Consider the following 27,191-nt stretch of genomic DNA (forward strand, 5'->3'; position numbering starts at 1 on the left):
AACAGTAGTTCCATTTCCCCTTACCCCCATCCAACCCCATAGTAGTTCCATATTTAAGTAAATAAGACAATCACAATGTGGTGTGAATACAATATGGCATAACCAATTGAGTCACAAAGATGGCTTTTAACTAGTGTGGGAAATAAAGAAACCTTTATGGATGACTTGGTCTAGGTGGCAGGGTCCATACAGGAATAAGAATGGTGAAGATTCACAGGCATAGAGCACCATGGTTAGGAAAGGCAGGAAATGAGAAATGTGTAAGACAGATAACATCAGAGAGTGGTGTTTGCTAGGAGGGAAGCCCGGCAGTGCAGAGGGCTGACTGGGACAGTGGTGAGTGGTTTCACTGCCTTCCTTAAGAGCTGTCCTAGCGAAGAAGGCCAGTGGGCATATAGGACAGGAGGACAGTGGGAGATAGGACAGGAGGACAGTGGGAGATAGGACAGGAGGACAGTGGGAGATAGGACAGGAGGACAGTGGGAGATAGGACAGGAGGACGGTGGGAGATAGGACAGGAGGACAGTGGGCACATAGGACAGGAGGACAGTGGGAGATGGGACAGGAGGACAGTGGGAGATGGGACAGGAGGACAGTGGGAGATAGGACAGAAGGACAGTGGACAGATAGGCTGGTCAGAAGGGGCTGCAAAATCCTTTTGTTTGGATTTAACTGTGTGGAGAGGAAAACTACAGGTGGTTCAATACAAAACGCATAAATTTGTATTTGAAATTTATGGGAGTAAACACTCTGCACTAGAGCTTGGAGGAGTAACAAAGGCCATTGTTGGAAGCTTGAAGTTAGACTCTAGCATAGCACAATGTAAAGGCAAGCACATACAGTAGGAAGTTTAGAATTGCGGGACAGACCATAGTTTTATTATGAGACTAATAGCTGAGAAAAAGATAGATGTGGAATGTTGGGTTTTTGGTTTTTCTCATTATGTGTGAAATAAAGAAAACATTTGGAGATGTATCAGTGTGGGGGTTAGAACCCAGCTCCTTGTACATGCTAACCGAATGTTGTACCAGTGTTACAGTCATTCTGTAATTTGTGAATGAAGTTAATATCAAGGATGTAGAGAAATATGTTAGTACTAATCACTGTTTCTATTAAATGTCATAAAAAGAGCGTGGACACTACCAACACAGTGTTTACTATCTTTTAAAAAAGCTGCAAAAGCTAAAACCGTAGAAAATCTTTTTTCTCTCTTTCTTTGCTTTTATTGAAAATCATACAATACATTCTGATTGTGGTTTCTCCTCCCCCATCTCCTTCCAGATCCTCCCTTCCTCCCCACTCATCCAACTCTATACTTTCTTTCTCTCTCTGTCTTTAGAAAACAAATAGGAAAATTTTAAAATAAAAAACAAGAAACAAAAAGCATAAGAAACATAAAACATAAAAACACAAAAATTGGAACCTAATAGATAAGCAAAAGACCATAAAGTAAAAAAAAAAAAAAATTGCACAGAGGGACATGAGACCAAAAAAACAAAACAAACAAACAAAAAAAAAACATCCACAGAAACACCATTGAGCCCATTTTGTGGCCGTCGCTGCTGATCATGGGGTCTGAAGTGTGATTTGTATACCCAGGGTAACTCTGGGAGAGAAATTAATTTTTCCTTGGTGAGCAGTTGTCGGGTAGAGATGGAGTCTTGGTATGGGTGGGAGAGCGTGTCCACTTCCCCATCTCACGCTGGGAGCCCATCTGGCTCGAGCCTGTGCAGTCTATGTGAGTTCATATGGGGACCAGTCTTGCTGTGTCTGGAAGACACTGATCTGCTGTCAGTCATCCCCTCTGGCTCCTCAGCTTCCCGCCTCTGAAACCGTACAAGTTCTTACTCGTTTTAATAGCATGCATTTTCGAGATAAGTAAAAGCACACCTTATTTATTTGTTTTGAACTCATTGTTAACCTTTCTGATTGCTTGACTGTTGCTTTTTAATCCCTGCATTCCAAGTTTTTCTTTTCAGTTTCTAGATTTGATGTGGTATGAAAATGTAAGCACTAGCTCTCGATCCTAGAATCAAATTTGATGGAAATCCGGTAATATTTCCTGTAATATTGTTGCAGGCTGCTCGTTACTACTCTTGCATGAACACTTCCAGCCAAGTGAGTAGGCAGGCTCTTGACAGCGGCAATAAGCTAATCAGGCTTAGGTTATTGACTATTTGAATATTTAAATTATTATTTATTAGTAGATATTAAATCCAGCTTTCCTCTCTTGGGCCGAAAAGATTAGCTATAAGGAAGGTATTGTTTACTTAGCATTTTTAATGCATATAAATAAAGCATTTGCAGCATCACTGCCTCCAGAGGACGCATGGCTCAAGAGGAGCGCCGGACTATGAATCTTGAAGCCCGGCCTTTGATTGCGTCTCCGGTATGAACGGGCAGAATAATCTTGGAGATTTGTATCACCCAAGGTGTTAGCCACCTTATTTCTGAAATTAGTAACCCTAATAGAGCTTATTTTATTATCCTACTACTAATTCCTTCTAATTTTGATACATGAACATTATTTGGAAGCATGTCATCTTTTGTAATTTGATTGGTGAACTTGCTCTCCAATGCTGCAGTACTTCGGATCGTATTTTCCTCTTTAGAATCAACACACACGTGTTTTGAAGATGTGTAGTGCTTATCTTCAGAGCAGAGTTTGGCCTACTCTGTAAATGTGTTCAGAAAACAATATAACACAGATATTGAAGGCAGCTTGTTTTCAACTTGTAGCTAAACATGACATTCAAATGTTAATTGGATGAATAAATCTTGTTCATTTTACAGACATGGAAATGTCAATGGAATAAAACTATTTATCACAAGATAATGGTCTCCTGCTGCCAGATAAATGCCAAGATGAAGATAGTTATTGAATATGTATCAAAATATTCCAGTGCTATTTATTGAAAATAAAGGTTGAGGGAAAGTTCAACTCTTCAGGTCAGACATAAGAAATGCCCTGCTTATACCATTTGTACACCACTGCATCAAAGGCTGTGTGCATGGTGTGGAAACATGGGACGGGCTAGGAAGAACAGTTCAGAATGGATCTATTAGCTTTGAGGATTACAGAGCAGGGGCTGGGAGGTGCCGAGTATTTACTGAGCATTTTCTGTTTTCCTAACACAGTCCTGTGAAGGATCACTCATGTACACTTTATGAGAACAAACTCCTGCAAGGATTGTTGTCCTCCACTATAGGAAAAGTAACCGAGTCTCAAGAAGCTAGGATTTATAAAGTAAGGTGACAGAGGTACACCCAGAGCAACTGCTGACCCCATGTTTAAACATGGCCCAGATTCTAAGCCTGCTACTTCTCACATGCTCCATCTCTTCTGGGACTCCGAGTCTGTACGCTACAGTGAGCTTTAGTTTTTTTGAGCAGAGTATTTACCTGAGTTGTATTGCACTCCCTGGAGCCCAGTAATTGAAGATATGGTGTGTTCTCTTCAGACAAAATTGGGCATATGTCTAAGGAGAAGACCTATCTGCTGTCTTGAGACCTTGACCGCTGTGAACGGCCAGAGTAATACTAGGTTCTAGTGTCTGGACACCCTTTCCACAGTGCATGTTAAAAATCTTTGAACACTCTCTTTCTTCTTGAGTTTGAACTTAGACACCTATTTTCCCTCTTATCTGTGTGCATTATAAGTGCCATGTTGGTCTTCACAAAACACTTTGAATGGGCACCAAGTTCTGAGAGAGAATGAAAGTTCCTAAGTGACTAGAGGGAGGATTATTACTCGCTGAAGTTCCTGGCTGATCTCTGCGTGCTAGCCTCTTGGGGTTCTCCTCACCAGTCACCCCCTCTCTCACTTACCACTGTAACTGTCTGCCAGTGTCTCTGTCCTCTGTCCCCTCCAACACTAACTAGATTTCCTCTGACAGGAACCTCTTTTTATTTAGTATTTTAAGATATTAATATACTTTTCATGGTTTCCCCAGTAAATGGTAAGCTACTTACTGCAAGAAATTATGTTTTCCTTCCTTTTTGTTTCCTTGACGTGCAGTATAGTGATTTGGACATTCTGTTATTCAATAAGAGAGTAAAAAGGCAGGGGTGTGGTTTCTTTGAGGACCAGAGGAATCATGAGGACTCCAACAGCATCCAGAGCAGACTTATAGCAATAAAAGTGTCCATTTCCTGGACTTTCCTTTATACTCGTATCTGTCACTTATCTCTGAAACATGTTCAGCTTTTATTTATTTTGTAAACTTCCCAAGGGTAATAAAGAGACAGAATCTTAGTTGCTGTGTGAATACAAAGGAGAGAAGCTTGGACATGTATTCTTCCCCCAGTAGGAGAATAATGATTCACACAGAAATGATATGCAAGTGTGTGTAAACCCGTGGAGATTTTTCAGGAAGTCAGGATACTTGGTACTTTAGAGCAACACCAAGCACCATCGTGTTTCATGGGTCACTAACAGTCTTTCATGATGTACCTTCACAGATGGGAGACCTTTAGCTCTGAAGGATATATGGGAAGGAGTCCACGAATGCTACAAGACACGACTGCTGCAGGGACCGTGGGACACCATTACCCAGCAGGTCAGAGTCTTTCCCCTTAGCAGATGCGGTTCCTCACCCTTGCTCAGTTCTTCATCTAGTTCCATTATCTGCTTCTTTCCCTGTTTCAGTCCTCCACATCCTCCTTACTATATGGGTATTTCATAACACCCTATACGTTTTCTTTTATGGGGTTTATTATAATTTTGAACTATGTATTTGGATGTTTTTCTTTATAAAATAGTGTTGTGACCTCCATTGTGAGTAGGACCATGTCTGTTTTTCTGTTTTATTCCTAATCATATTTCCAGGACCAGCATAGTACTTAGTGTATACTAGGTGGCCAACAAAAATTTGCTTCATATGTGAAAATAGAATCTGTTAGGACGCACATTCAGAAGCAGGAGCTTCCAGCACCCAAGAGGCAGAGGCAAGAGGGTCTTAGTAAGTTTGAGACCAGCCAGGGATACATAGTGAGAACCTCTCTCAAAGAGGAAGAAAAAGAGAAAAGGGAAGGAGGGAGGGAGAGAGGGAGCGGGGAGGGAGGAAAGAAAAGAAGGGGGAAGAAACTAGAACTAGCCTGTGGGGAAGTTCTCTGGAGAGATGACTCGGTAAAGTGCTCTGCAAGCATAAAAACGTGAATCTGCACCTCCAGCATCCTGTGCCCCAGTGTTGCAGTGGAGACAGGCGGATCCTGGAGCTCTGAATCACATGTGTACACACAGCCAGGCAGGGACTGAACACCCAGAAACGTGTGCCTTTGACAGAGAAAATGTTTGCTTTTCAGTGTCAAGGAAGAGAACAAAGGGTGTAGGAAGATGCAAAATCATATGCAAAATATGTGTCTTCAATTTTCTTATTATTCTTTTCATACAAGGTCTCACCGTGTAGCCTGACTGACCTGACACATCGGTGCTTTAGCTTTCGTTGTCTGTGATTACCTCTCAGTTTTACTTGTAGGTGCATTTGCAAGAGAAAACATGAACTCTTGATTACTAATAGGTTTGCAATGTGCAAAAGATGAAAATAGATCTACAAAAGGAGATATAAAAGCAAATTTGCAAAAGTATAGGAAACAGGTCTGTCAATCAATCATGCTGCTACTGCTCTCTTAACAAAATGGTAGTTAATAATTTTAGAAATTTAAAAATACTATCACTTTGCAAACATAATGATCTTTTTCTTCTTTTTTTGTTTTTTTTTTTTGTTTGTTTGTTGTTTTTTGGTTTTTTTCGAGACAGGGTTTCTCTGTAGCTTTGGAGCCTGTCCTGGAACTAGCTCTTGTAGGCCAGGCTGGTCTCGAACTCACAAAGATCCACCTGCCTCTGCCTCCCGAGTGCTGGGATTAAAGGCGTGCGCCACCACCATTCGGCCATCATGATCTTTAAAGTAATTTTTACTTATACAAAAATATTTCTCTAAGTCTCTGTTTAACTTAAGAAAAGCTTCCTTTGAATAAAAAATGGCTTTATCAGTCATTAGACTATGCCCTCGGGCGGCTCTGATTACAATTATGGCAGTTTACCTGCCAACATAAATCGTTCTTGGGCATGGCTGCAGGTAACTCCTCTTTCTCTCAAACTACATCAGTTCTCTCTGCATTCCGGGGTCTGCAGGCTGGGTACGAGTGTGATTACTGTGAGTACAGTATTTGATAAATAAGTAGGACAGCTGCATGAGGCTGGTGCAATGGCTTATAGTGTAAAAGTGCTTCCAGCACAAGCCTGGCAATCTGAGGTTGACACCAGCACTAGTGAAAAGATGGAATGCATGTCACAGTGTGTGCATCTGTGCTCACGCACAAATAATAACAACAATTTAGAATAACCACATGGGTTTGGAGCAAGACCATCTTGTTAACGAAAACTGATTTGTATTAATTTTTGAGTATGTCAAAGTGAAGGCTGTTTCAACTGAGTATTGTCAGTGACCTCACACTGCCAGAAATGTACATGATGGAGTCAGAAACCACAGGACAGAGAAAATGTTTGTTTTTAGGTATCAAAAAAATGGCAAAGATGTAGGAAGATCATATTCAAAATGTATATGTCTTTAATTTTAGTATTTATACACGCACACATGCAAGATTTCACTATGTAGCTCTGGCATGCCTAGAATTCACTACTGTTAACCAGGCTGGCCTCCTGAATGCTGGGGTTAAAGGTGTACTCCACCACTCCAGCTTTAATTACTTAGTTTCATCTTTTTTAAATATTTATTGATTTATTTTACATCCTGACACAGTTTACCTTCTCTTCTCTTCTCCCGTTCCCCCACGCCTTCTGTTCCCCCCCCCATTCCTTCTCCATTTCTATTCAGAAAAGGGCAGGCCTCCCATGAATAGCAATAGAACACGACATATCATGTTACAGTAAGACTAAGCACCTCTCCATGTATTAAGGCTAGGCAAGGTAACCCAGTATGAGGAATAGGGTCCCAAAAACCGGTCAAAGAGTTGGAGACTGCCCCTGTTTCCACTTTCAAGAGAACCACAAGAAGACCAAGCTACACAACTATCACCTGTATGCAGAGGACCTAGGTCAGTCCCATGTAGACTTCCTGGTTATCTCTGTGAGCCCCTATGTACTTAGCTGCTCCTTAGTTATGCTCCTGATTCTTTTCCTGTCCTCTTCCTTTTCCTCATTAATGGCTCTGTTATTAATCTCAGTGCCAACATACTCATAGTTCCTGGTACATTGTATAATTTTATATTTTTAATTCCACATGCCCCTACTATAGCTTGTGACATAGGATTAGAACTTTTAATTCAACCATGTTTTCTTTGGTTTCTTAACCCATTGTTACCAATAGATCCCTTTCCATTCCTGGAATATCTAAGATATTTACACAATCAAATGAACCAGTCTGTGCACCGTATTTAGGAATTTTCTAGTTTTAATTTTTAGACATTTGAATGCCCCCTTCTCCCACTTGTCCTAGCGCTGTCATGTTACACATCTGATTACAGCAAGTGTTGTTATTTCTAACATGGGACTCACTTAATGGATATTTTGTGTGCCCAACTATAAAATTTAACTGGACTTTTGGGATTTCTTTTATTGGGATTTTGATTGTGGGTAATTTAAATAGCTTGTAATGTCTCCACTTAAGACTTAGAGTCACTTAACAAAGCACCAGCCTAAGTGGTCAAGACTAAGCAAGAAAACTTCATTTGAAGCCATTTGGCATTTGAAAGACGTTATATGTATTTTTTTTTAAGATCTTGGTTCTTAATCCCATATCAGCTAACAGGTTGGTATTTATCTTTTTCTTTGCTTGATATCTTTGGGAAAGTAGATCTGCATTTTTATAAGAGAAAAACAAGGTGTCCGCAATGGGACAGAGAGGAAGGGTGTGTTACAACCCGAGAAGAGAGTAAGCTGAGAGAGTATTGGTGCCACCAAATAGTAGACACCGTTTTGCAGAATTATACTAAAGAGTCATTAGCTTGCAGACAGAATACTGTAATGATATCCTGTCCCCCCGAGTGCCCTAAAAACAAAAGCAGCCTTTGCATAATATAAACTGTGTTTCCCTTCATTTCCAGGCCTGATTGTGCTCATATGGTTTGTTCCTCTTCATCTTCAGTAATCACACTTCTGTTCTCTCAGCGTTTGTCTTGATGATAAGGGCTTGTTCGTGTCAGACATGAACCCTCTCTTCTGAAGACAAGCCACTCATGAATCTCATACATCTGATTATGGTGATTACTCACCTGCCTTTGTCAACCTCACAGACTGCTATTATCTCAACTCCGCAGCCTAATAGAAACTCCCTAAAGAAAGTTAACCAGTACCTAGCTTGAATCTGCCTAAATCGCTAAAGCGAATGTTACAGTGACCGTCCCTGAAGGCTTGGGCTCTGTATTTTAGAGCAAAGAAGTCCTGTGATCTTAGCATGGGCTAAGGTCACAGATTTTAAGAAAAAAGCAGACATTCAGTTTTTGCTTAAAGGTGTTTGTGTGTGCGTGTATGTGGTTTGTTTTATTTTCTTAAACCCTGTGTTTTAGGAAATTTCAAATATACCAAAAGTATAGATGATTTTGTGTATACTTATAAACTTGTGGTGATCTTGATTATTCATTTATTTATTTAGCCATTAGTGGCTAAACCCATGTTTCCCCCTGTGAAAATCAGATATTCTCACCACATAGCTATACCGCAGCCTCAGACTGCTTTATTTGTCCATGGTTTTTGTTATCTCATCAAGTTTGAAATTTTTTGCACACAAGTCTTAGACATCATTTTATCCATCCATAAATATTTGAGTATACATCTTTAAAAGTAAGGGCTTTACATAAGTATTTATAGAAGTGTTATTTATAATAGCCTCAAATGGAAACAAGAGAGGTGTCGTTCAGTGGTGGATGTTTGAACAGATTGTGGTACCCTCTTCCCCTGGAAAAGTAGTCAGCAATCAAAAGAACCCAGCTAATGACACACTCAACAGCCCGAATGGATCACTGCACAGGTAAGCCCAGTGGAAAAGATAACCTCCAAGTTTGCATAGTGAGTGATTCCATTCCCATAACACTGTTTTCTTTTTTTACCTTTATTTCTTTCAAAATTTATCCATTCTTTCACAATTTCACACACATACAAACACACACAAAAAAAATTTTTTTTATCAAAATCACTCCCCATTATCCTTTTATCTCCTTCGCCTCCCCACCAAATCTCTTCCGAGTTTGTTTCATGGTGTGTGTGTGTGTGTGTGTGTGCGTGTGTGTGTGTGTATGACTCACTACATTTAATTGGGGTTTCTTGCATGGAGATGGGTTTCGTGGGGGGCATTGCTTGAGCAGTCAGTCTACTGAAAAGTCCGACCCCAACTCACAAGCCATTGACTCCCTGTAGCTAGGCTGGGAGCCTCTCCCCATGCATGGTGGGGTTTTTAACCATGCTGATATTGTACGGGTCCAGTGCTGGTAACCGCAGAAGCTTTGAATCAATATGTACAACAGCCATGTCGTATCTAGAAGTCAGAATTTCATAGCACTACTTCCCTACTTTCCATCCTCTCGGTCTAGACTCTTCCTGCTCCTCTTCTGTGATGTTCACTTGGCGCCTTGAAGGGTGGATATGGTTGTTCAGTTTAGAGCAATACTCTCAACAGTTGCTTGTTTTCAGCACAATGACCAGTTATGAGTCTCTGCATAACTGTTGCCCACTGCAAATAGAAACTTCTTTGACCAAGACTGAACACAGACTACTTTATAGGTGTAAACATAATATGCTTTGGAGGCAGTTTGATGCCATGTCCATTTGTCAATACAACAGTAGTAGGTTACCCTGTGGGAGCTAAGCCCTCCACAGCCGTACAGTGAATGAATTCCTTCTGTTGAGTTGGCATGCCTAAAGCCCAAACAGGAAACCGCTGGTATCCCTGTGACTGCCATGCCACTATTGCAGCAGTAGATGTCCCTTACCTGAACACTGCTATTGTCCCTCACAGGAGTCAGAGCAGGACATGACTACTGGTGGTTTTCCTCCCACAGCTGTCTGCATAGAGGACAAACAACAGCCAGCAGTGAGGAACTTTCCAGCTCAGCTTCAGCCTGATTTCTCTCTCACTTGAAAACGAAGTTACACTATCTTCAGCAATAAGGTCTCCTTATCCAGTTCTGGAGCTCAGCCAAGAGGAAGAGCCAAGCTGTATTGGTTCAAGGTCTTCTCGGTCTTGCCCAAAAGTGCACAGAGGTCCCCCACACGTGGCATGGAGTTTTAATAGCCCATAACTTCTAGCGACAGCAGCATCTAGCCATGCAGGGTACTTCTGTTTCCTTGCTTTCTTTTTAATTACAAAATAGTAGGCTTCCAAATGGCTTTTTTATATTCTTTCATTTTGGTTAACCGTTCTTTTTACCTCCTCATTCCCCCTCCCTGTCCTACTCCCCACCTTAAACCTTTCCATTCCCAGCATTCCCCTTATCTATTTAATGTTACCTGTGTTCTCTTCTACCTCCCCAAGGCACTCTCCCATCCCATGGCTTCTTTCTAGTGTCTTGGCTTCTATGATACTCTAAGTTGAATACAAATAAGATTCAAAATTGGGTTTCACATAAGGGTAAACATGTAGCATTTGTGCCTGGGTTACTTCACTTCATTTAATTTTTTCTAGTTCCATATATTTACTAGCAAATCTAATCTTTCAGTACATCTAGCTACAATTCCACTTCGTTTATGTATCACACCATCATCACCCACTAGCCAGTTAATGAATATCTAGGCTAATGTTCTTTCCTAGCTACTATGAACAGTGCACCAGTAAATGCTGATAAGCAAGTATCTCTGTATGGAATACAGAGTCTTTGGGGGTGTGCCCAGGAGCAGTACAGCTAGGTGATATTGTAGCTCTGTTTCTAAAGTTTTGAGGAATCGCCACACTATTTTCTGCAGGGACTGCACCAGTTTACACTCCAAACAGCAATGAAAGAAGGTTCCTCTTCCCCCATGTCTTTGCCAGCATTTGTTGTTATTTGATCTTTTTTTTTTAAAGGTTTTTAAATTTGTTTTTCTTTTTTATATTTTTTTAAAAAAAGAAAACAAACTATCTTTTTTCATTATATACACACCAATCCAAGTTCCCACTCCCTCCCCACCTCCCATTCTTTCCACATATCCTTCAACCCCTCCCTCCTATCCTCAGAGAGGGTAAGGCACATTGCTTTGGGGAAGGTCCAAGGCCCTCCCTACTATATCTAGACTGAGCAAGGTATCCATTCAAAGAGAATAGGTTCCCAAAAAGCCAGTACATGCAGTAGGGATAAATCCTGGTGCCACTACCAGTGGCCCCTCAGTCTGCCCCAGCCATGCAAATGTCAACCACATTCAGAGGGACTAGTTTGGTTCTATGCTTGTTCCTTCCCAGTCTAGCTGGATTTGGTGAGCTCCCATTAACTCAGGTAGACTAGACTGTTTCAGTGGGTGAACCCATCATGGTCTTCACCTCTTTGCTCATATTCTCATTCCTCCCACTCTTCAACTGGACTTTGGATGCTCAGTCCAGTGCTCCAATGCAGGTCTCTGCCTCTGTTTCTATCAGTTGCTGGATGAAGGTTCTATGGTGGTATTTAAGATATTCATCAGTCTGACTATAAAGCAAGTCAAGATTAGGCCCCCTCTCCTCTATTGCTTAGGGTCTTAGCTGGGGTCATCCTTGTGGGTTCCTGGGAATTTCTCTAGAGCCTGGTTTCTGCTGATAAATACCTTCAGTGATGTGGCAGGATACAGTATCAACTTAAAAAAAATCAGTAGCCCTCCTATATATAAATGATAAAGAAGCTGAGAGAGAAATCAGAAAAACATCACCTTTCAGAATTGCCACAAATAACATAAAATATCTTGAGGTAACACTAAACAAAGAAGTGAAAGACTTACTTGACAAGAACTTTAAGTGTTTGAAGAAAGATTGAAGAAAGATATTGAAGAAGATACCAAAAAATGGTAAGATCTTCCATGCTCTTGGATAGGTAGGATCAACATAGTAAAATACAAAAAAAAACAAACTATAGGTTCAATGCAATCCCCATCAAAATCCCAACAATTCTTCAAAGACCTTGAAAGAACAATCATCAACTTCATATGGGAAGAAACCCAGGATAGCCAAAACAATCCTGTACAATTAAGGAACTTCGGGAGATATCATCATCCCTGACATCAAGTTCTATTACAGAGCTACAGTAATGAAAAACAGCTTGGTACTGGCATAAAAACAGAGATGTTGACCAATGGAATGGATTAGAAGATCCAGATATTAACCCACATATCTATGAACACTTGACTTTTGACAAAGAAGCTAAAAATACACAATGGAAAAAAGAAAGCATCTTCAACAAATGGTGCTGGCATAACTGGATGACAACATATAAAAGAATGAAAAAAGATCCATATCTACCACCATGCACAAACTCAAGTCCAAATGGATTAATGACCTTAATATAAATCTGGCCACACTGAACCTAATAGAAGAGAAAGTGGGAAGTAGTCTTCAATGCATGGGCACAGGAGACCACTTTCTAAATATAACCCCAGTTGCACAGACATTGAGAGCAACAATAAATAAATGGTTTATTTATTCTCCTGAAACTGAGAAGCTTCTGTTAAGCAAAGGACACAGTCAACAAGACAAAAAAAGCAGCCTACTGAATGGGAAAAGATCGTTACCAACCCTAATTCAGACAAAGGACTGATCCCCAAAATATATATAAAGAACTCAAGAAATTAGACCTCAAAATTCTAAATAACCCAATTTTAAAAATGGGGTATAGAACTAAACAGAGAATTCTCAACAGAAGAATCTCAAATGGCCAAAAGATACTTTAGGAAATGTTCGCCGTCCTTAGCCATCAGGGAAATGCAAATCAAAACAACTCTGAGATCCATTTTACACCTGTCAGAATGGCTAAGATCAGAAAGACTAATGATAGCTTATGCTGGAGAGGATGTAGAGTAAAGGGAACACTCATCCATTACTGGTGGATATGCAAACTTGTACAACCAGTTTGGATATCAGTATGGCAGTTTCTCAGAAAACTGGGAATCAACCTACTTCAAGGATCCAGCAATACCTCTCTTGGGCATATACCCAAAAGATGCTCAATCATACTACAAAGGCATTTGTTCAACTATGTTGATAACAACATCATTTGTAATAGCCAGAACCTGGAAACAACCTAGATGTTTCCCAACCAAAGAATGGGTAAAGAAAATGTGGCATAATTACACATTAGAGTACTACTCAGCAGGAAAAAAAAATGATATCTTGAATTTATCTTGAATTTTGCATGCAGAATGGATGGAACTAGAAAACACCATCCTGAGTGAGGTAACCCAGACCCAAAAAGATGAATATGGTATGTACTCACTCATAAGGGATACTAACTATAAACAAAGGATACTGAGCCTATAGTTCATGATCCTAAAGAAGCTAAGTAATAAGGAAAACCAAAGAAAAACATACATAGATCCACCTGAAAATTGGAAACAGTCATTTGATCTCTTGATGGTACCATTCTGACTAGGGTGGGAAGGGAGCTCAAAGTAGTTGCAATTTGCATTTCCCTGATAGTTAGTGATGTTGACTGTGTCTTAAAATATTTATGAAATATTTGTATTTCCTTTGAGAACTCTGTTCAGATCTATAACCTATTTTTTGATTGAGTTTTTTATTTTTTTAGTTCTTTATGTATTCTAGATGCATATGCATCCTCTTGTTTGGTAAATATTTTCTCCCATTGTGAGGTCTGTCTGATTATTAAGTTAGTTGACTGTTGCCTTGGCTTTTCAATTTCATGAGGCACCATTTGTCAATTGTTAGCCATTTTTCCCAAGTGACCAAGGCTCTGATTAGAAAGTCTTTATTTGTATCTGTCTCTTGTAGGATACTCCATCTTCTCTTCTAGTTGTATCAGAGTTTTGGGTTTTGTGTTAAGGTCTTTTATCCCCTTGGGAGCTTATTTTTTGTTCAAGGCAAGAAATAAGAATCTATTTCTATTCTTCTACATGTTATACAACGTTTTTGAAATGACAGAATCGTAAACTGACCTCAGGTTTGTGGTTTTCCTGTGCTAGGGCAGGCTGTGGTGTAGTGGTAGAAGGTGGCAAGGAGAGCTCTGCTTTTCTGTGTCTGAACTTTATGAGTGTCTCAGTTGTGATGAGGTTCTAGGACTATGCAGGATATTGCTATTGTGAGAACTGTGCATAGCTTATAAAAGATTTCTTTGTATCATTTCTTTCAGATATTTAAAACTACAATTATCTCATAATAGAAATTTTAAAAAAGCTGAAAGTTCTTAAAAATGCAAGTGTGATTCCATCATTATAACTACAATTGAAAAAATGTATAGTATCAAGCAAGCACTATTTAAATTTTTTGAGTTGGTTTCAATGAAGATCCAAATAAAATTTACACATTTATAATGGCCAACATCACTTACAACTTTATGATTCTATGTAAAAATATGTGTAGACTTTCATTTCTCCCTCTTCTTCATGGTAACTTTATTGCTGAAGAAACATGTTGCTCTACAAGTGTTGCTCCCTGCATTATGTTCCTGATTATGTCATTATGATGTGTAAAAGCATGTTCTGCCCAATACGTTTTAAGAGCTGGTAGTTGGATATTAGAGTTTGATCTAATTGCACTTGATTTGGGCAGGGTAGGAATGCTCCATTTGGGCAGGGTAGGAATGCTCCATAAGTGTTTTTGATGATGCCCATAAGGAAGTACATAATGCCCTATGTGGCTTTTTTGTGATGTGAGCATCTACTGATGACTCTATATCATTAACTCATTAAGGGCTGCAAAAATTTAATTCTGTCATTCATTATTTATCCGTTGAACTATTTCAGTAATGACAAAGTTTCTCCCACCAGCTTCCCGAGATATGCTTTGTGTAGAAGAGGCAGCAAACATCTAATTTTTCCTCTTTTTGTTCTAGCTTTGCAGATAATAAATTGTTTCTTTAGCAACCTCTTGAAGACACCAAAAATTTTTTTATTAAATTTCTTTGACTGTATATTAGTGTTTTGTTTCAATTCATGGTACTGATTATTTTCATTGATGTTCAGTTTGTCTTACATTACTAGTGAGCTTAACTCCTGAGTGATTCTGATACAACTCATCTATTTTTAATTTCTTTCTTGCTTAATGGTATGAAAGAGTTCATATTTATGTTATACATGTCCTGTCCAACTTTAAAATCAGTTATTCCCAAGAAAGACTGGTTGCTCTCTGTGTGTGTCTCTGTGTCTGTGTTTCTCTGTGCTGTGGTGTGTGTGTGTATGTATGTATGTATGTATGTATGTATGTATGTATGTATGTGTGTGTGCGTGCGTGCGCACGTGTGTGTCTTGGACTAGACTCTGATTATCAGCACTTACAGTTGCAGCACCTTCAGCAAATTATGAAGCACCTTGTTTCTTAATTTAATTTTCCTATAGAGGTGATACTAGGTCTACAGAGTTGTTGGGAAAACTAATCAATATATGTAAAATGCTTTGAACACTGTCTAAAACATGTAAGAAAATAAATTACATAAGGATACTCAGCATTACTTCTGGAAAAACAGTTATTTCAGTAATTTTTACAATAACATAAATGAACTAGATTAAGTTTAGGGTTTTACCCACCCTTTTCTTTTCCCATTTAGTTGATCTTAAACCCTGTGCCTTAGTCAACGATGTGGACCTTACGATCTCTTTCTGCGCTAGGCTACTTCACCCTTCTCCCACCTTCCCCTCTTTCTCTTTCATCAAAGCTTTGTGTTTGTGGGGTCTCTATTAGTTCATTTTGTGTACCAAAGCTAAATATCTGAACATGGGCACTTTATTTTGAAAAATAAAAAGGAGGCTTATTTAGGTTACCATTTGGATGCAGACAGCTCACCGTTGAGCAGCCCCACCTGTCGGCCTCTGGTGAGGATGCCCTGGGCTGCATCTTAGCAAGGGAGAGAAGCAGAAAGGGAGATGGCCACATACATACCAAAAAGTAAAATCAGAGAGTTCAGGGCCAGCTTTGCTTTGTTCTTTTATGTCACCCACAAGGAAGCTAACCAGCATCCTGTGAACACTACATTAACACCTCTGAAAGGATGCTCTGTGGAGATTAGTCTTCGCTGTCACTTGACAGTATTTGAGACACCCAGGAGACACTCCTCTGAGTGTGTGTCTAAGGGGCTTTCCCAGAGAGTTTTAACTGAGGTGGGAAGACCAGTCCTGAGGGTGAGGACCATGCCATGGACTGGGGTCCCAAACTGAACGAAAATGGGAAAAAGAGAAAGCCAGGTGAGTGTCAGGATTCTGTGCTCTCAGCTCCTTGTCTGCTGAGATGTGAGGAGTCCTAGCCCTATACTCCCAACACCATGAATCATGCCTTCATCCCCATGATGGGGGTCCTAGCCCTATACTCCCAAAACCACGAATCATGCCTTCGTCCCCATGATGGGGGTCCTAGCCCTATACTCCCAACATCATGGATCATGCCTTCATTCCCATGATGGGGTTCCTAGCCCTATACTCCCAACACCATGAATCATGCCTTTGTCCCCATGATGGGGGGAGGGGTCCCTCTTAAACTCTGAGACAAAACAAGTGCTTCTTTCATGGAATTGTTTTGTTAGGAATTTTATCACCTCACAGCCATGAAGAAAGTAACTAACAAACCCCTAATGACATAACCACATTTCTACTTGGCTCAGCTACCTCAAAACTACTACATAGGGGGCCAGATTTCTAGTATATAAATTTTGGGGGTACACATTAAAATCATGTTCAAACCTTTTTTCCACACAAAGATACTAAATTTATAATTTTATAATTGTTATATTAAAGATTAATATATTCATATTGTATACCCAGATATTTAATTTTACCTAAAAGTTGTTTTTCTTTTATTTTTACAAGTAATATAAACATCTCCATGGGCCCCAAAGGGTAGATAGCCCATGGGCCTGTACCTATTCTACGGAATGCATGACTGGGCTGTAGAAACCTCCAGGAGCTGTCCCTGGTCCTCTCATGTCTAGTCTTAGTCTTGCTATCATTTCTACATAAAGCTACTAACACATGAATACAGGGTGGAAGGTGTGTTTCTTTATATGATTTCCAACTCTGAAGCTAATGTGCTAAAGACATATCATTTCTATTTTCACATACCCAAACCACAAAGGAGTCTATGGTACTGTATCATTTTATGCTTGTGGGCATTCAGACTCCTGAGTGATGAACACATATGCACACAAATCTCTTTTCTGTAATGGCCTTTTCAAAATTGCCTTCTCGCCAAATCCCTGCATTGCTTCTTAGCAGTAAACAGGAGAGTTATGTATGAAACTCAACATATATCTTATCTCCATTTAAATATATTATTTCTAACACGCAAACTGTATGGTTTAAATTTGGAAGCCAAGAATTTTGAATCACTTTACCTCCTGGTTCTATGAGTCCCAGTCAGGGAGTGATGCTGGATGGCCATACTGATTGTTTTTCTTCTTTGCATTGCAAGAACCAGGGTAAGGGACTAGGGAAATGGCTCTGCTTAAAGAGTTTGCATAGCGGACAAGGAGGACTGCTGAGACCTCAAGAACAATGGCAATGGGTTTTTGATCCTACTGGACCTATTGGTTTCGTGGGAGCCTAGGCAGTTTCGTGGATGCTCACCTTACTAGACCTGGATGGAGGTGGGTGGTCCTTGGACTTCCCACAGGGCAGAGAACCCTGATTGCTTTTTGGGCTGACGAGGGAGGGGGAGGGGGGGGGGGGGGGGGGGGGGAAAGGGGAGGCGGCGGTGGGGGGGGGGGGGGGGGGGGGGGGGGGGATGGGGGGAGGGGGGGGGAAAGGGGAGGCGGCGGTGGGGAAGAGACAGAAATCTTTAATAAATAAATAAATAAATAAATTTAAAAAAAAAAGAGTTTGCTGCACAAGCACGAGAACCAGAGTTCAGATCCCCAGAAGTTATGTAAATGTGTCAGGGCTGTGTCCGTTCACCTGTAATTTTAAGAAAGAAAGACAGGAGATCTGCTGAGCAACCGCTATAAGAGACTAGTCATGTGGGCAAGGTCTAGTTTTGATTGAGAGACCCTGACATTGAACAAAAGGACGAGTCACACACAAAAGGATGTTCACACGCTTGCAAACATGCATACATACACATTCACATACACACATGTGGAAATAACAAAGAACTATCCTAAGTATCTATAGAAAGTAGAATATGAGGAGCCTCAGTAAAACACATATTTACCTCATATACCATGATTTCATCTTGAAAACTTGGACTTGCCTATAACATGCAAAACTATGATAATTTCAGTTCATTAAATTTTCTTACTTTCCTCGAAGATTTAAAAAGGCATATATATAAAACCCAACAATCACAAAAATACTTCAGGTGTCTTTGGTGGAGAGATTCCCTTTGACTCTCGGTGCTGAAGGAAGTCATTGGTTAAGGAGCCTTAGATAATGAAGCTTCATGTGTTGCCTGGTGATTTATTTGATAGCTGATAAACTGATGATTTAATTGTGCTTCCTCTAGTAAGAATTGTAAGTGCTCAGGTGACGGCCTGTGATTGGCATTCTGCTGAACTCAGTCTCCCTAGAGTCTTTAGGCATCTCTTTTACACAACATCCGATAACTGACTTTTAACTCTTCCTATTTTAAATAATACAAATCAATTAAAACACACAGCTGCTTACCAAAACCCCTCGGTGTTGCTGTAGGTCTCCATGGGTGTTTCCTGATGGCTCATAATGACATCAATTTAGTGCACCTGGTAGGATCTGCGTGAACTGGAAGTGGCTTAATTCTTAAATGACAAAAAAATTAAGATGCTTTACGGGTTGCTGCTGCTTCTTCAGAACCTCTGCCAGCTCCACGGTTGGCTTCTTTCACAGTGGAGTTTGATTTAAATAGGACTGCTGATATCGTGTGGTTGTTTTCTCTGTAATTTGTGGCTAATTTGTTGTATCCATGTTTGTAGGTGTTCTGGGCACTAATAAGTCATTCAGTAAGCAAGCTGATGACGGCACAGTGCTGCATCTATCTTTCAGGAGTGTTTTTTTTTTTTTTTGTAGACAATATTTTAAGAGTTCTCTATAATTATGTCTTTTTTGTTTTAAGAGAGTGAAATGTGCTCTGATCATTGTATATTCACTTACTTTGGCATCTTAATTATGACACGGCTGTTTTTCTCTCTGACTCCACTAGTAATTGTTTTTAGATTGTCAATCTGTATGTGCATTGTAACTTTTAATATTTACTGAATGTTGGTGGCTGTGAATACTGTACTCATCAAAGTACTTCCCTTTCCACATTTATCATTCTATCAGTCAGAAAACTCCCTAGAGGGGCTGGAGAGATGGCTCAGTGGTTAAAAGCACTGGCTGTTCTTCTAGGGGACCTTGGTTCAATTCCCAGCACCCTCATGACAGCTCACAACTGTCTGTAACTCCAGTTACAGGGAATCTGATACCTTCACACCAATGCACATAAGATAGAGTTAAATAGTCGGGCGGTGGTGGCGCCTTTAATCCCAGCACTCGGGAGGCAGAGGCAGGCGGATCTCTGTGAGTTCGAGACCAGCCTGGTCTACAAGAGCTAGTTCCAGGACAGGCTCCAAAACCACAGAGAAACCCTGTCTCAAAAAAACAAAAAAAAAAAAAAAGAGATGAGTTCGAGACCAGCCTGGTCTACAGAGCTAGTTCCAGGACAGGCTCCAAAGCTACAGAGAAACCCTGTCTCAAAAAAACAAAAAAAAAAAAAAAGAGATGAGTTCGAGACCAGCCTGGTCTACAGAGCTAGTTCCAGGACAGGCTCCAAAGCTACAGAGAAACCCTGTCTCAAAAAAACAAAAAAAGAAAGAAAACAAGGGGCTGGAGAGATGGCTCAGTGGTTAAAAGCACTGGCTGTTCTTCTAGGGGACCTTGGTTCAATTCCCAGCACCCTCATGACAGCTCACAACTGTCTGTAACTCCAGTTCCAGGGAATCTGATACCTTCACACCAATGCACATAAGATAGAGTTAAATAGTCGGGCGGTGGTGGCGCACGCCTTTAATCCCAGCACTCGGGAGGCAGAGGCAGGCGGATCTCTGTGAGTTCGAGACCAGCCTGGTCTACAGAGCTAGTTCCAGGACAGGCTCCAAAGCTACAGAGAAACCCTGTCTCAAAAAAACAAAAAAAGAAAGAAAACAAGGGGCTGGAGAGATGGCTCAGTGGTTAAAAGCACTGGCTGTTCTTCTAGGGGACCTTGGTTCAATTCCCAGCACCCTCATGACAGCTCACAACTGTCTGTAACTCCAGTTACAGGGAATCTGATACCTTCACACCAATGCACATAAGATAGAGTTAAATAGTCGGGCGGTGGTGGCGCACGCCTTTAATCCCAGCACTCGGGAGGCAGAGGCAGGCGGATCTCTGTGAGTTCGAGACCAGCCTGGTCTACAAGAGCTAGTTCCACGACAGGCTCCAAAACCACAGAGAAACCCTGTCTCAAACCCCCCCCTCCAAAAAAAAGAAAACTCACTAGTATTCATAGTCCATTGTGTTTTCCTTGTTCATAGAAAACCACCACATTTTCATAAAGTCTTGATGAACTTGGTTTGCGCTCTTCACTTTCCTTGCATGAACAAGCACATGAAGATGGAGAAATGGCTCTTTGGCTGAGAGCACTGCTGCTCCCAGCACCAACATCGTCGGGCATCCCACAACCACCTGGAACTCCAGCTCCAGGGGATCAGATTCCCTCTTCCGAGCTCCAGTGATGTACACACACACACACACACACACACACACACGCACGCACGCACACATGCACACATACACATGGGCACATGAGCATGTATATTTATAAAGAAGAGGCAGCATATGAGACATTTTCCTCATTGTTTTGGGTAATTTGTCTTTCATAAATACCTTAGGTTTGTCACAGGAGTCAGGGCTGCCCAGATGCTGCTGTGACACTTTTTCATATCTGGCTTGAACTTTCTGAAGTTTCTGACCACTCACCACTAATGTTCAAATTGATCCAAATAAAGAGGTTTCTTTTTTAATTTAGTCCTATTGACACAAGTTCTCAGATTTTTGCTTTGCTCCATCCCAATGAGTTGAAAGTTCCTAGTTCAAGAGTGTATTTCTTATAAATACCCTGGACCTACTGATATGCTTGAGCTCACATGTTTAAGTTTACTTTACTGGACAACAAAACAAGATGTTGGAGCCGGGCAATGGTGGCGCACGCTTTAATCCCAGCACTCCGGAGGCAGAGGCAGGCAGATCTCTGTGAGTTCGAGACCAGCCTGGTCTACAGAGCTAGTTCCAGGACAGGCTCCAAAGCTACAGAGAAACCCTGTCTCAAAAAAACAAAAAAAAAAAAAAAAGAGATGTTGGCTAATATTCTCTGTTTCACATGTGTCTAGCTGAGCAGAACAACTCTTAGCTTTTTATCATAAACTTTTGATTTCAGCACATGCCTTGAATTTATCCAAAAGCCAAGTACAATAACTTTAATAGTATGCCATTAGAATTTCTGTTCCTAAAAAAGGAGCAGCTTATAAATATAAAAATAAAATACCATTTAAAATATTTAATAATTAATTTTAATATTACTCATCCTAGCACATTTCATTTTGGTAATTACCTACCATCAATTTTTAATTTTTAATAAACACCTTAGTTCCCAAACTTCAAGTTTGAGGAATATTTATATTCTCATTTCCAGTATTTTAGAACGAGATTCGTGGTGGCTAGGTGGTAAGTTATGTCTAGAGGTGGGTCAAGAGGAACGGAGGAGCCGGAGGGAGAGGGAAGGAGATGCAGGTTCCACTGCTGCTTGCTCCGGGTGTGCTTCTCATCTCAGTCAGGGCTGGAAGCTTCCTACAGAAGATACCAGTTTGCTTTTTATTTTAGCATTATCTCATGTAACCCAGACGGGCTTCAGACTCACTACATACTGGCCTTGAACTTGATCCTTAAGTCTCGATGCCCACATGCTGGTTTGCGCCACCATACCCTATTTTTGATTCTATTTTTGATGCAATAGTTGCTGTACACACATTCTATCGTGCACTTTTTAACTTTAGTTTTCATTCCACTTCCAACCTCTTCAGCTTTTTCTCCCTAGTTATTTTCTCTGGTTGTTGTTCATATAAGCTACCAAGTTACCCCATATTAATATTTATAGCCTTTGCGTTATTTTAAAGATTAGCTAATAAATAAAGATAACACCAAAGTATATAAAGTATTTATGAAAGTCATTACCATTATCTTATAGTATGCTAATGTTTTTTCAATAGCTTTGTCCAGGTGATCTGCTTCCAAGAACATGTCAAGTAATATACATATATATATCTACTTTCTTTAATATAACAATGCAGATCACAACCAACATGCCAAGTGAATAAGAACTAAATAATGAGAGAAATGAAAGGTTTAATAGAAAGCCCAGGCTTAGGGATGTGTCTCTGCTTTCTAGAACAAGAAGTATGGAAGAAAGCCAGTTCAGTATTTTGCTTTATTCTGTAATGGAAGAAAGGAGGCATATATGTCAGAAGAGACTAATTTTTTTTTTTGGCACTGAATCCTATGTAGATCACAGTTTAAGCAGGATTCTCTTTTACAGCATCACTTAAGCCTGTTCTAGGAGATGGGAGGGGATGTTGTTCAGCCCCTGTCCAGCAAAGCTGTAGCAGAGTGCTCTGCTGCATAGGTTTATGACGTGAAGGTCCTAGTAGCTAGCTGTCCAGGTTCTCCCTGCAGATGTGCGTATTGAGGGTTTGGAGCTATTCTGAATCTGAATGCTTGTGGAATAGGTACATGTCTTATAGTTAATCCTGTTGCCTCTGCTCCCTCATATTCTGTGTGTTTTACTTCGTTACTTTGTCTATTTTAAAAGTATTTTAATTTCCTACATTTTTATTGATGAAAAACAAAGAGCAACATTTTTCCTGATTTAAAAAGGAATATATATATATATGTATGTGTGTGTATGTATGTGCATGCATGTATGTATATAACTTTCTATAAAATGCAAGCTAACGTAAAGAAGAAAATTAAATTATTTATAATCTCAAAACATTCCAAGTTATCACTGTTAACTTTAAAGTAGATAACTTTCTGGAGTGTGTGTGTATGCGTGTGTTATAAATATACACTCAAATTAGTCCTATTTAAAAAATCTACATCACTGACTTTTTATCACAATGTTTAAATATCTTTTAATGACTGTACAGAATTGGAAGCTGGTCTCTCAATTATTTTAACAGATTCTGTAGTGTGAAAATTGAGTGCTTTTCAGTTCTTATTATTAACTTTCTGAGTGAATATTCTTATGTATATAACTTACACAATTTCCAGTTTTTCCTTTGGATTTATTCTTATAATGGAATTGCCAAGTCAGTGCAGAACTGCTTTTAAAAGTCCCTGTTAGCCGTTCCAGTGTCAGTTTCAGCAGTTCCTCCACAGCCAGATGTTAGAGCACCTACGTGCATTACTGCTCACTGACACTGGGCGTAACCATTCTTCTTAATTGACTACAGCCTCATGTCAATCAGAATTTAGGGCAAAGTTAGGGATCAAACTAACCATGACATTGCTCATCAAGGTGCTGAAATGTAGTTTTCTTTCAGGCGGTAGGCACATATGATTCAGATACTAGAGAACTTGACATTGTGTCCTCATTGAAGGGTCCGATTTTCATTCTTTCCCAAACCAAGTGTTCTTCCTCTGTCCAGGAGCAGCCTGCAGAAGTAGCTGCCAACATTTTACACTTCGTTAGATTTGTGAATGTATAAGCAGAACTGTAAGACTGACCTAAAGTTCTTCCCTAAGCAATATGGGATATGCAGAGTCTTGAGGTATAAGGCCTTTGTGTGTATTGCATTGGTCAGCTACCTCCTCTAGATAATAAGGTTGGTGTGGAATATTTGATCAATTAGAACTAGTTCAGGACAAGTCCTTTGTGAATGTACTCCTTCCCTAACAAAGATTCTTTTGGATACTTTAGAAATATTCTTTTGGCTCCTTTAGAACATGTTCCCAGCATGACTTTGGTGTAGCTATATTTGAGCCATTTATGCTGGCTGTAATTGGGGCCATATAATTTATTCCGTAAGCAGAACCAGGCCATCACCCTAAAGACAGATACTGTGTTTTACAGAAAACCAAGTACTTATTTTTTTTAAAAGCTCCATGGAATTGGAAATAAAATGAAAGTATGTGTCTATTATGTAACTTCCTAAAAGTAGAATTTGCCTGTCTAAAAGTATTCTAGTGACAGCAGCTGCCACTCAGGAAGCACTTTCCAAGTGCCAGGTGTCTTCTAAGTTCTTTGTTCATAGGCTCAACACCTTTGAATAAAAAGAGATACTGAGAACCCGAAAGTATCTAAGAAAGGAACCAGAATCAGAGCGCAGACACCTGTGTTTAGAAGACAATGTCCACAACCACCATTTCACTACCTTGCACAATGTCCATCTTGCTCTGAAGCCGGCGTCATATTAAAAATACTATATAAGCCACCGGGAGAGAGAAGCCTCAGCAGGGCAGTGGACTGGCCACATTGCCGGAAGAAGCCTCAACGACACAGCAAGCAGTAACGACAGCAGTCGTTTCCAGAAATTATCCGACCACTGGAGCCTCATCATCATCTTTCTCTGCACCTGGAGGAGCAACCATCTGAGCCGGGGGCCATAGGCACATTGAGGAATGACCACCAAAGACTCTGCCCTGCTAACACATGAAGGAGCGTTCAAGAGAGCCACAGTCCCCAACTACACCAATTGTAGGAAAAGGGACCCCCTGAAACACAGGCTCCACCTGTTCTGATTGGAGGAAGAGATGGATAGACAACAGGGTAAAAATACACTCAACAACATAAAGAACACTATAGCACCACCAGAAATTAATGGTTCTACAACAGCAAGAACTGAACATTCCAATACAGATGAAGCAGAAGAAAGCGACATTAAAAATAATTTTATGAAAATAACTGAGGCCTTAAAGAGGAAATGAAAAATTCCCTTAAAGAAGTAAAGGAAAAGACAAACAAAACATTAGAAGGAATCAACAAATCACTTAAAGAAAACCAAGATAAAACCATCAAACAGGTGAAAGAAACTTGAAAAGTGAAATAGAGGCAATAAAGAAAACATAAGCCAAGGAAATTCTGGAAATGGAAAATCTGGGTAAATCAACAGGAACTACAGATGCAAGCATAAAAAATACAAGAGGTGGAAGAGAGAATCTCAGGTGTTGAAGATACTATAGAGGAAATGGATTCATTGGTCAAAGAAAATGTTAAATTAAACAAATTAACCCAAAATATACAGGAAATCTGAGACACCATAAAAAGACTGAATCTAAGAATAATAGGAATTGAAGAAGTCCAGCTAAAAGGTACAAAAATATATTCAATAACATCATAGAAGAAAACTTTCCCAATCTAAAGAAGGATATGCCTATGAAAACACAGGAAACTTGCAGAACGCCAAGTAAAGTGAGCAACAATAAAAAACGTCCCCTCGCTTTATAATAATCAAAACATAGAGAATAAAGAAAGAATAATCAGAGCTGCAAAGGAAAAAGGTCAAGTAACATATAAAGGCAGACATACCAGAATAATATTTGACTTCTCAGCAGAGACAATTAAAACCAGAAAGTCTTGGTCAGGTGATATGCAGACACAAAGAAACCATAGATGCCATGAAAGTTTTCAATCAACATAGACAGAGAAAACAAGATATTTCATGACAAAACTATATTTAATCAATTCCTCTACACAAATCCAGCCTACAGAAAGCACTAGAAGAAGAACTCCAACTCGAGATTAACTGGACCCACAAAAACACATGCAACAGATAACTTCACACTAGCAAGTCCCAAAGAAGAGAAAAGCACACATGATTCTACCACTGCCAATAAAAACAAAACCAGCAGGAACAGCAGTCACTAGTCACTAATATCCTTTAATATCCATGGAATTAATTCGCCTAAAAAAAAAAAAAGACACAGGCTAACAGAATGAATATGAAAACAGAATCCATTCTTCTGCTGCATACAAGAAACAGCTCAACTTCAAGCATAGACATTACCTTAGAGTAAAGGGTTGGGAAAAGATTTTCCAATCTAATGGAATAGGAAACAACCTGGTGTAGCTATTCTAATATCTAACAAAATAGGCTTCAAACTAAAAATAGTTGAAAGAGATGAAGAAGGTCATTTCATATTCACCACAGGAAAAATCCTTCAAGATGAAGTTTCAATTCTGAACATCTATGCCCCGAATAAAAGGGCACCCTTATTTGTAAAGGAAATATTGCTAAAGCTTAAATCACACATCAAGTCCCACACAGTAATAGTGGGAGACTTCAACACCCCACTGTCATCACTGGACAAGTTTGCCAGACAGAAACTTAACAGAGAAATAAAGGAACTAACAGACATTATGACTCAAATGGTCTTACCAGAAGACAGATATAGAACATTTCACCCAAAAACAAAAGAACAAACTTTCTTTTCAGCACCTCATGGATACTTTTCCAAAATCAACCACATACTCAGTAACAAAGCAAATCTCAACAGATACAAAAAAAAAAATGGAATAACTCCTCTATCTTATTGGATCATCATGGCTTAAAGTTATAATCAACAACAATACTAATTTCAGAAAGCCTGCAAACTCATGGAAACTGAACAATGCTCAACTGAATCACCATTGGGTCAAGGAAGATATAAAGAAATTTAAAACTTCCTAAAATTCAATGAAAATGACTGCCCAACACTCTCAGATTTATGGAACACTATGAAATCAGTGCTAAGAGGAAGATGCATAGCACCAAATCCTATGTAAAGAAGCTGGAGAAATCCCACACTAACAAATTAACAAAACACCTGAAAACTTTAGAACAAAAAGAAGCAAACTCACCCAAGAGGACTAGACAACGGGAAATAATCAAATTGAGAGCTGAAATCAAACAAAATAGAAAAAGGAGACCCCCTTTCCCAGGTTGATGGCTAAAAGTAGAGTTTGCCCAGGTTTATTGTTTGTTTGTTTGTTTGTCTGTGTTCCATGTATTGTTCCGTGGTTCCAGCATTGGAAGCCCAAGATAATACAGGAAAAGCAAGAGATCGCACTGCCGCAGAGGCAGGTGCTGGCTTGGAAGTTACTGCCTTCCTTGGA

The 27,191-nt window shown here is 39.8% G+C and overlaps 1 protein-coding gene across 1 annotated transcript in view; it reads left to right on the forward strand.

The window, feature by feature from the left end:
- The window catches only part of Atg10 (autophagy related 10), a 213,623-nt gene that overhangs the window by 111,711 nt on the left and 74,721 nt on the right, over positions 1 to 27,191 (forward strand). Inside the window, exon 3 of the mRNA XM_050119845.1 lies at positions 4,462 to 4,559. Within this exon, the coding sequence (XP_049975802.1) occupies positions 4,462 to 4,559 (98 nt within the window). The remainder of the gene's footprint in view (positions 1 to 4,461; positions 4,560 to 27,191) is intronic.

The sequence above is a fragment of the Alexandromys fortis genome, unplaced genomic scaffold (genome assembly GCF_014885135.2).
Source record: "Alexandromys fortis isolate MF-2015 unplaced genomic scaffold, M_Fortis_MF-2015_v1.1 scaffold_132, whole genome shotgun sequence".
Classification (NCBI taxonomy): domain Eukaryota; kingdom Metazoa; phylum Chordata; class Mammalia; order Rodentia; family Cricetidae; genus Alexandromys; species Alexandromys fortis.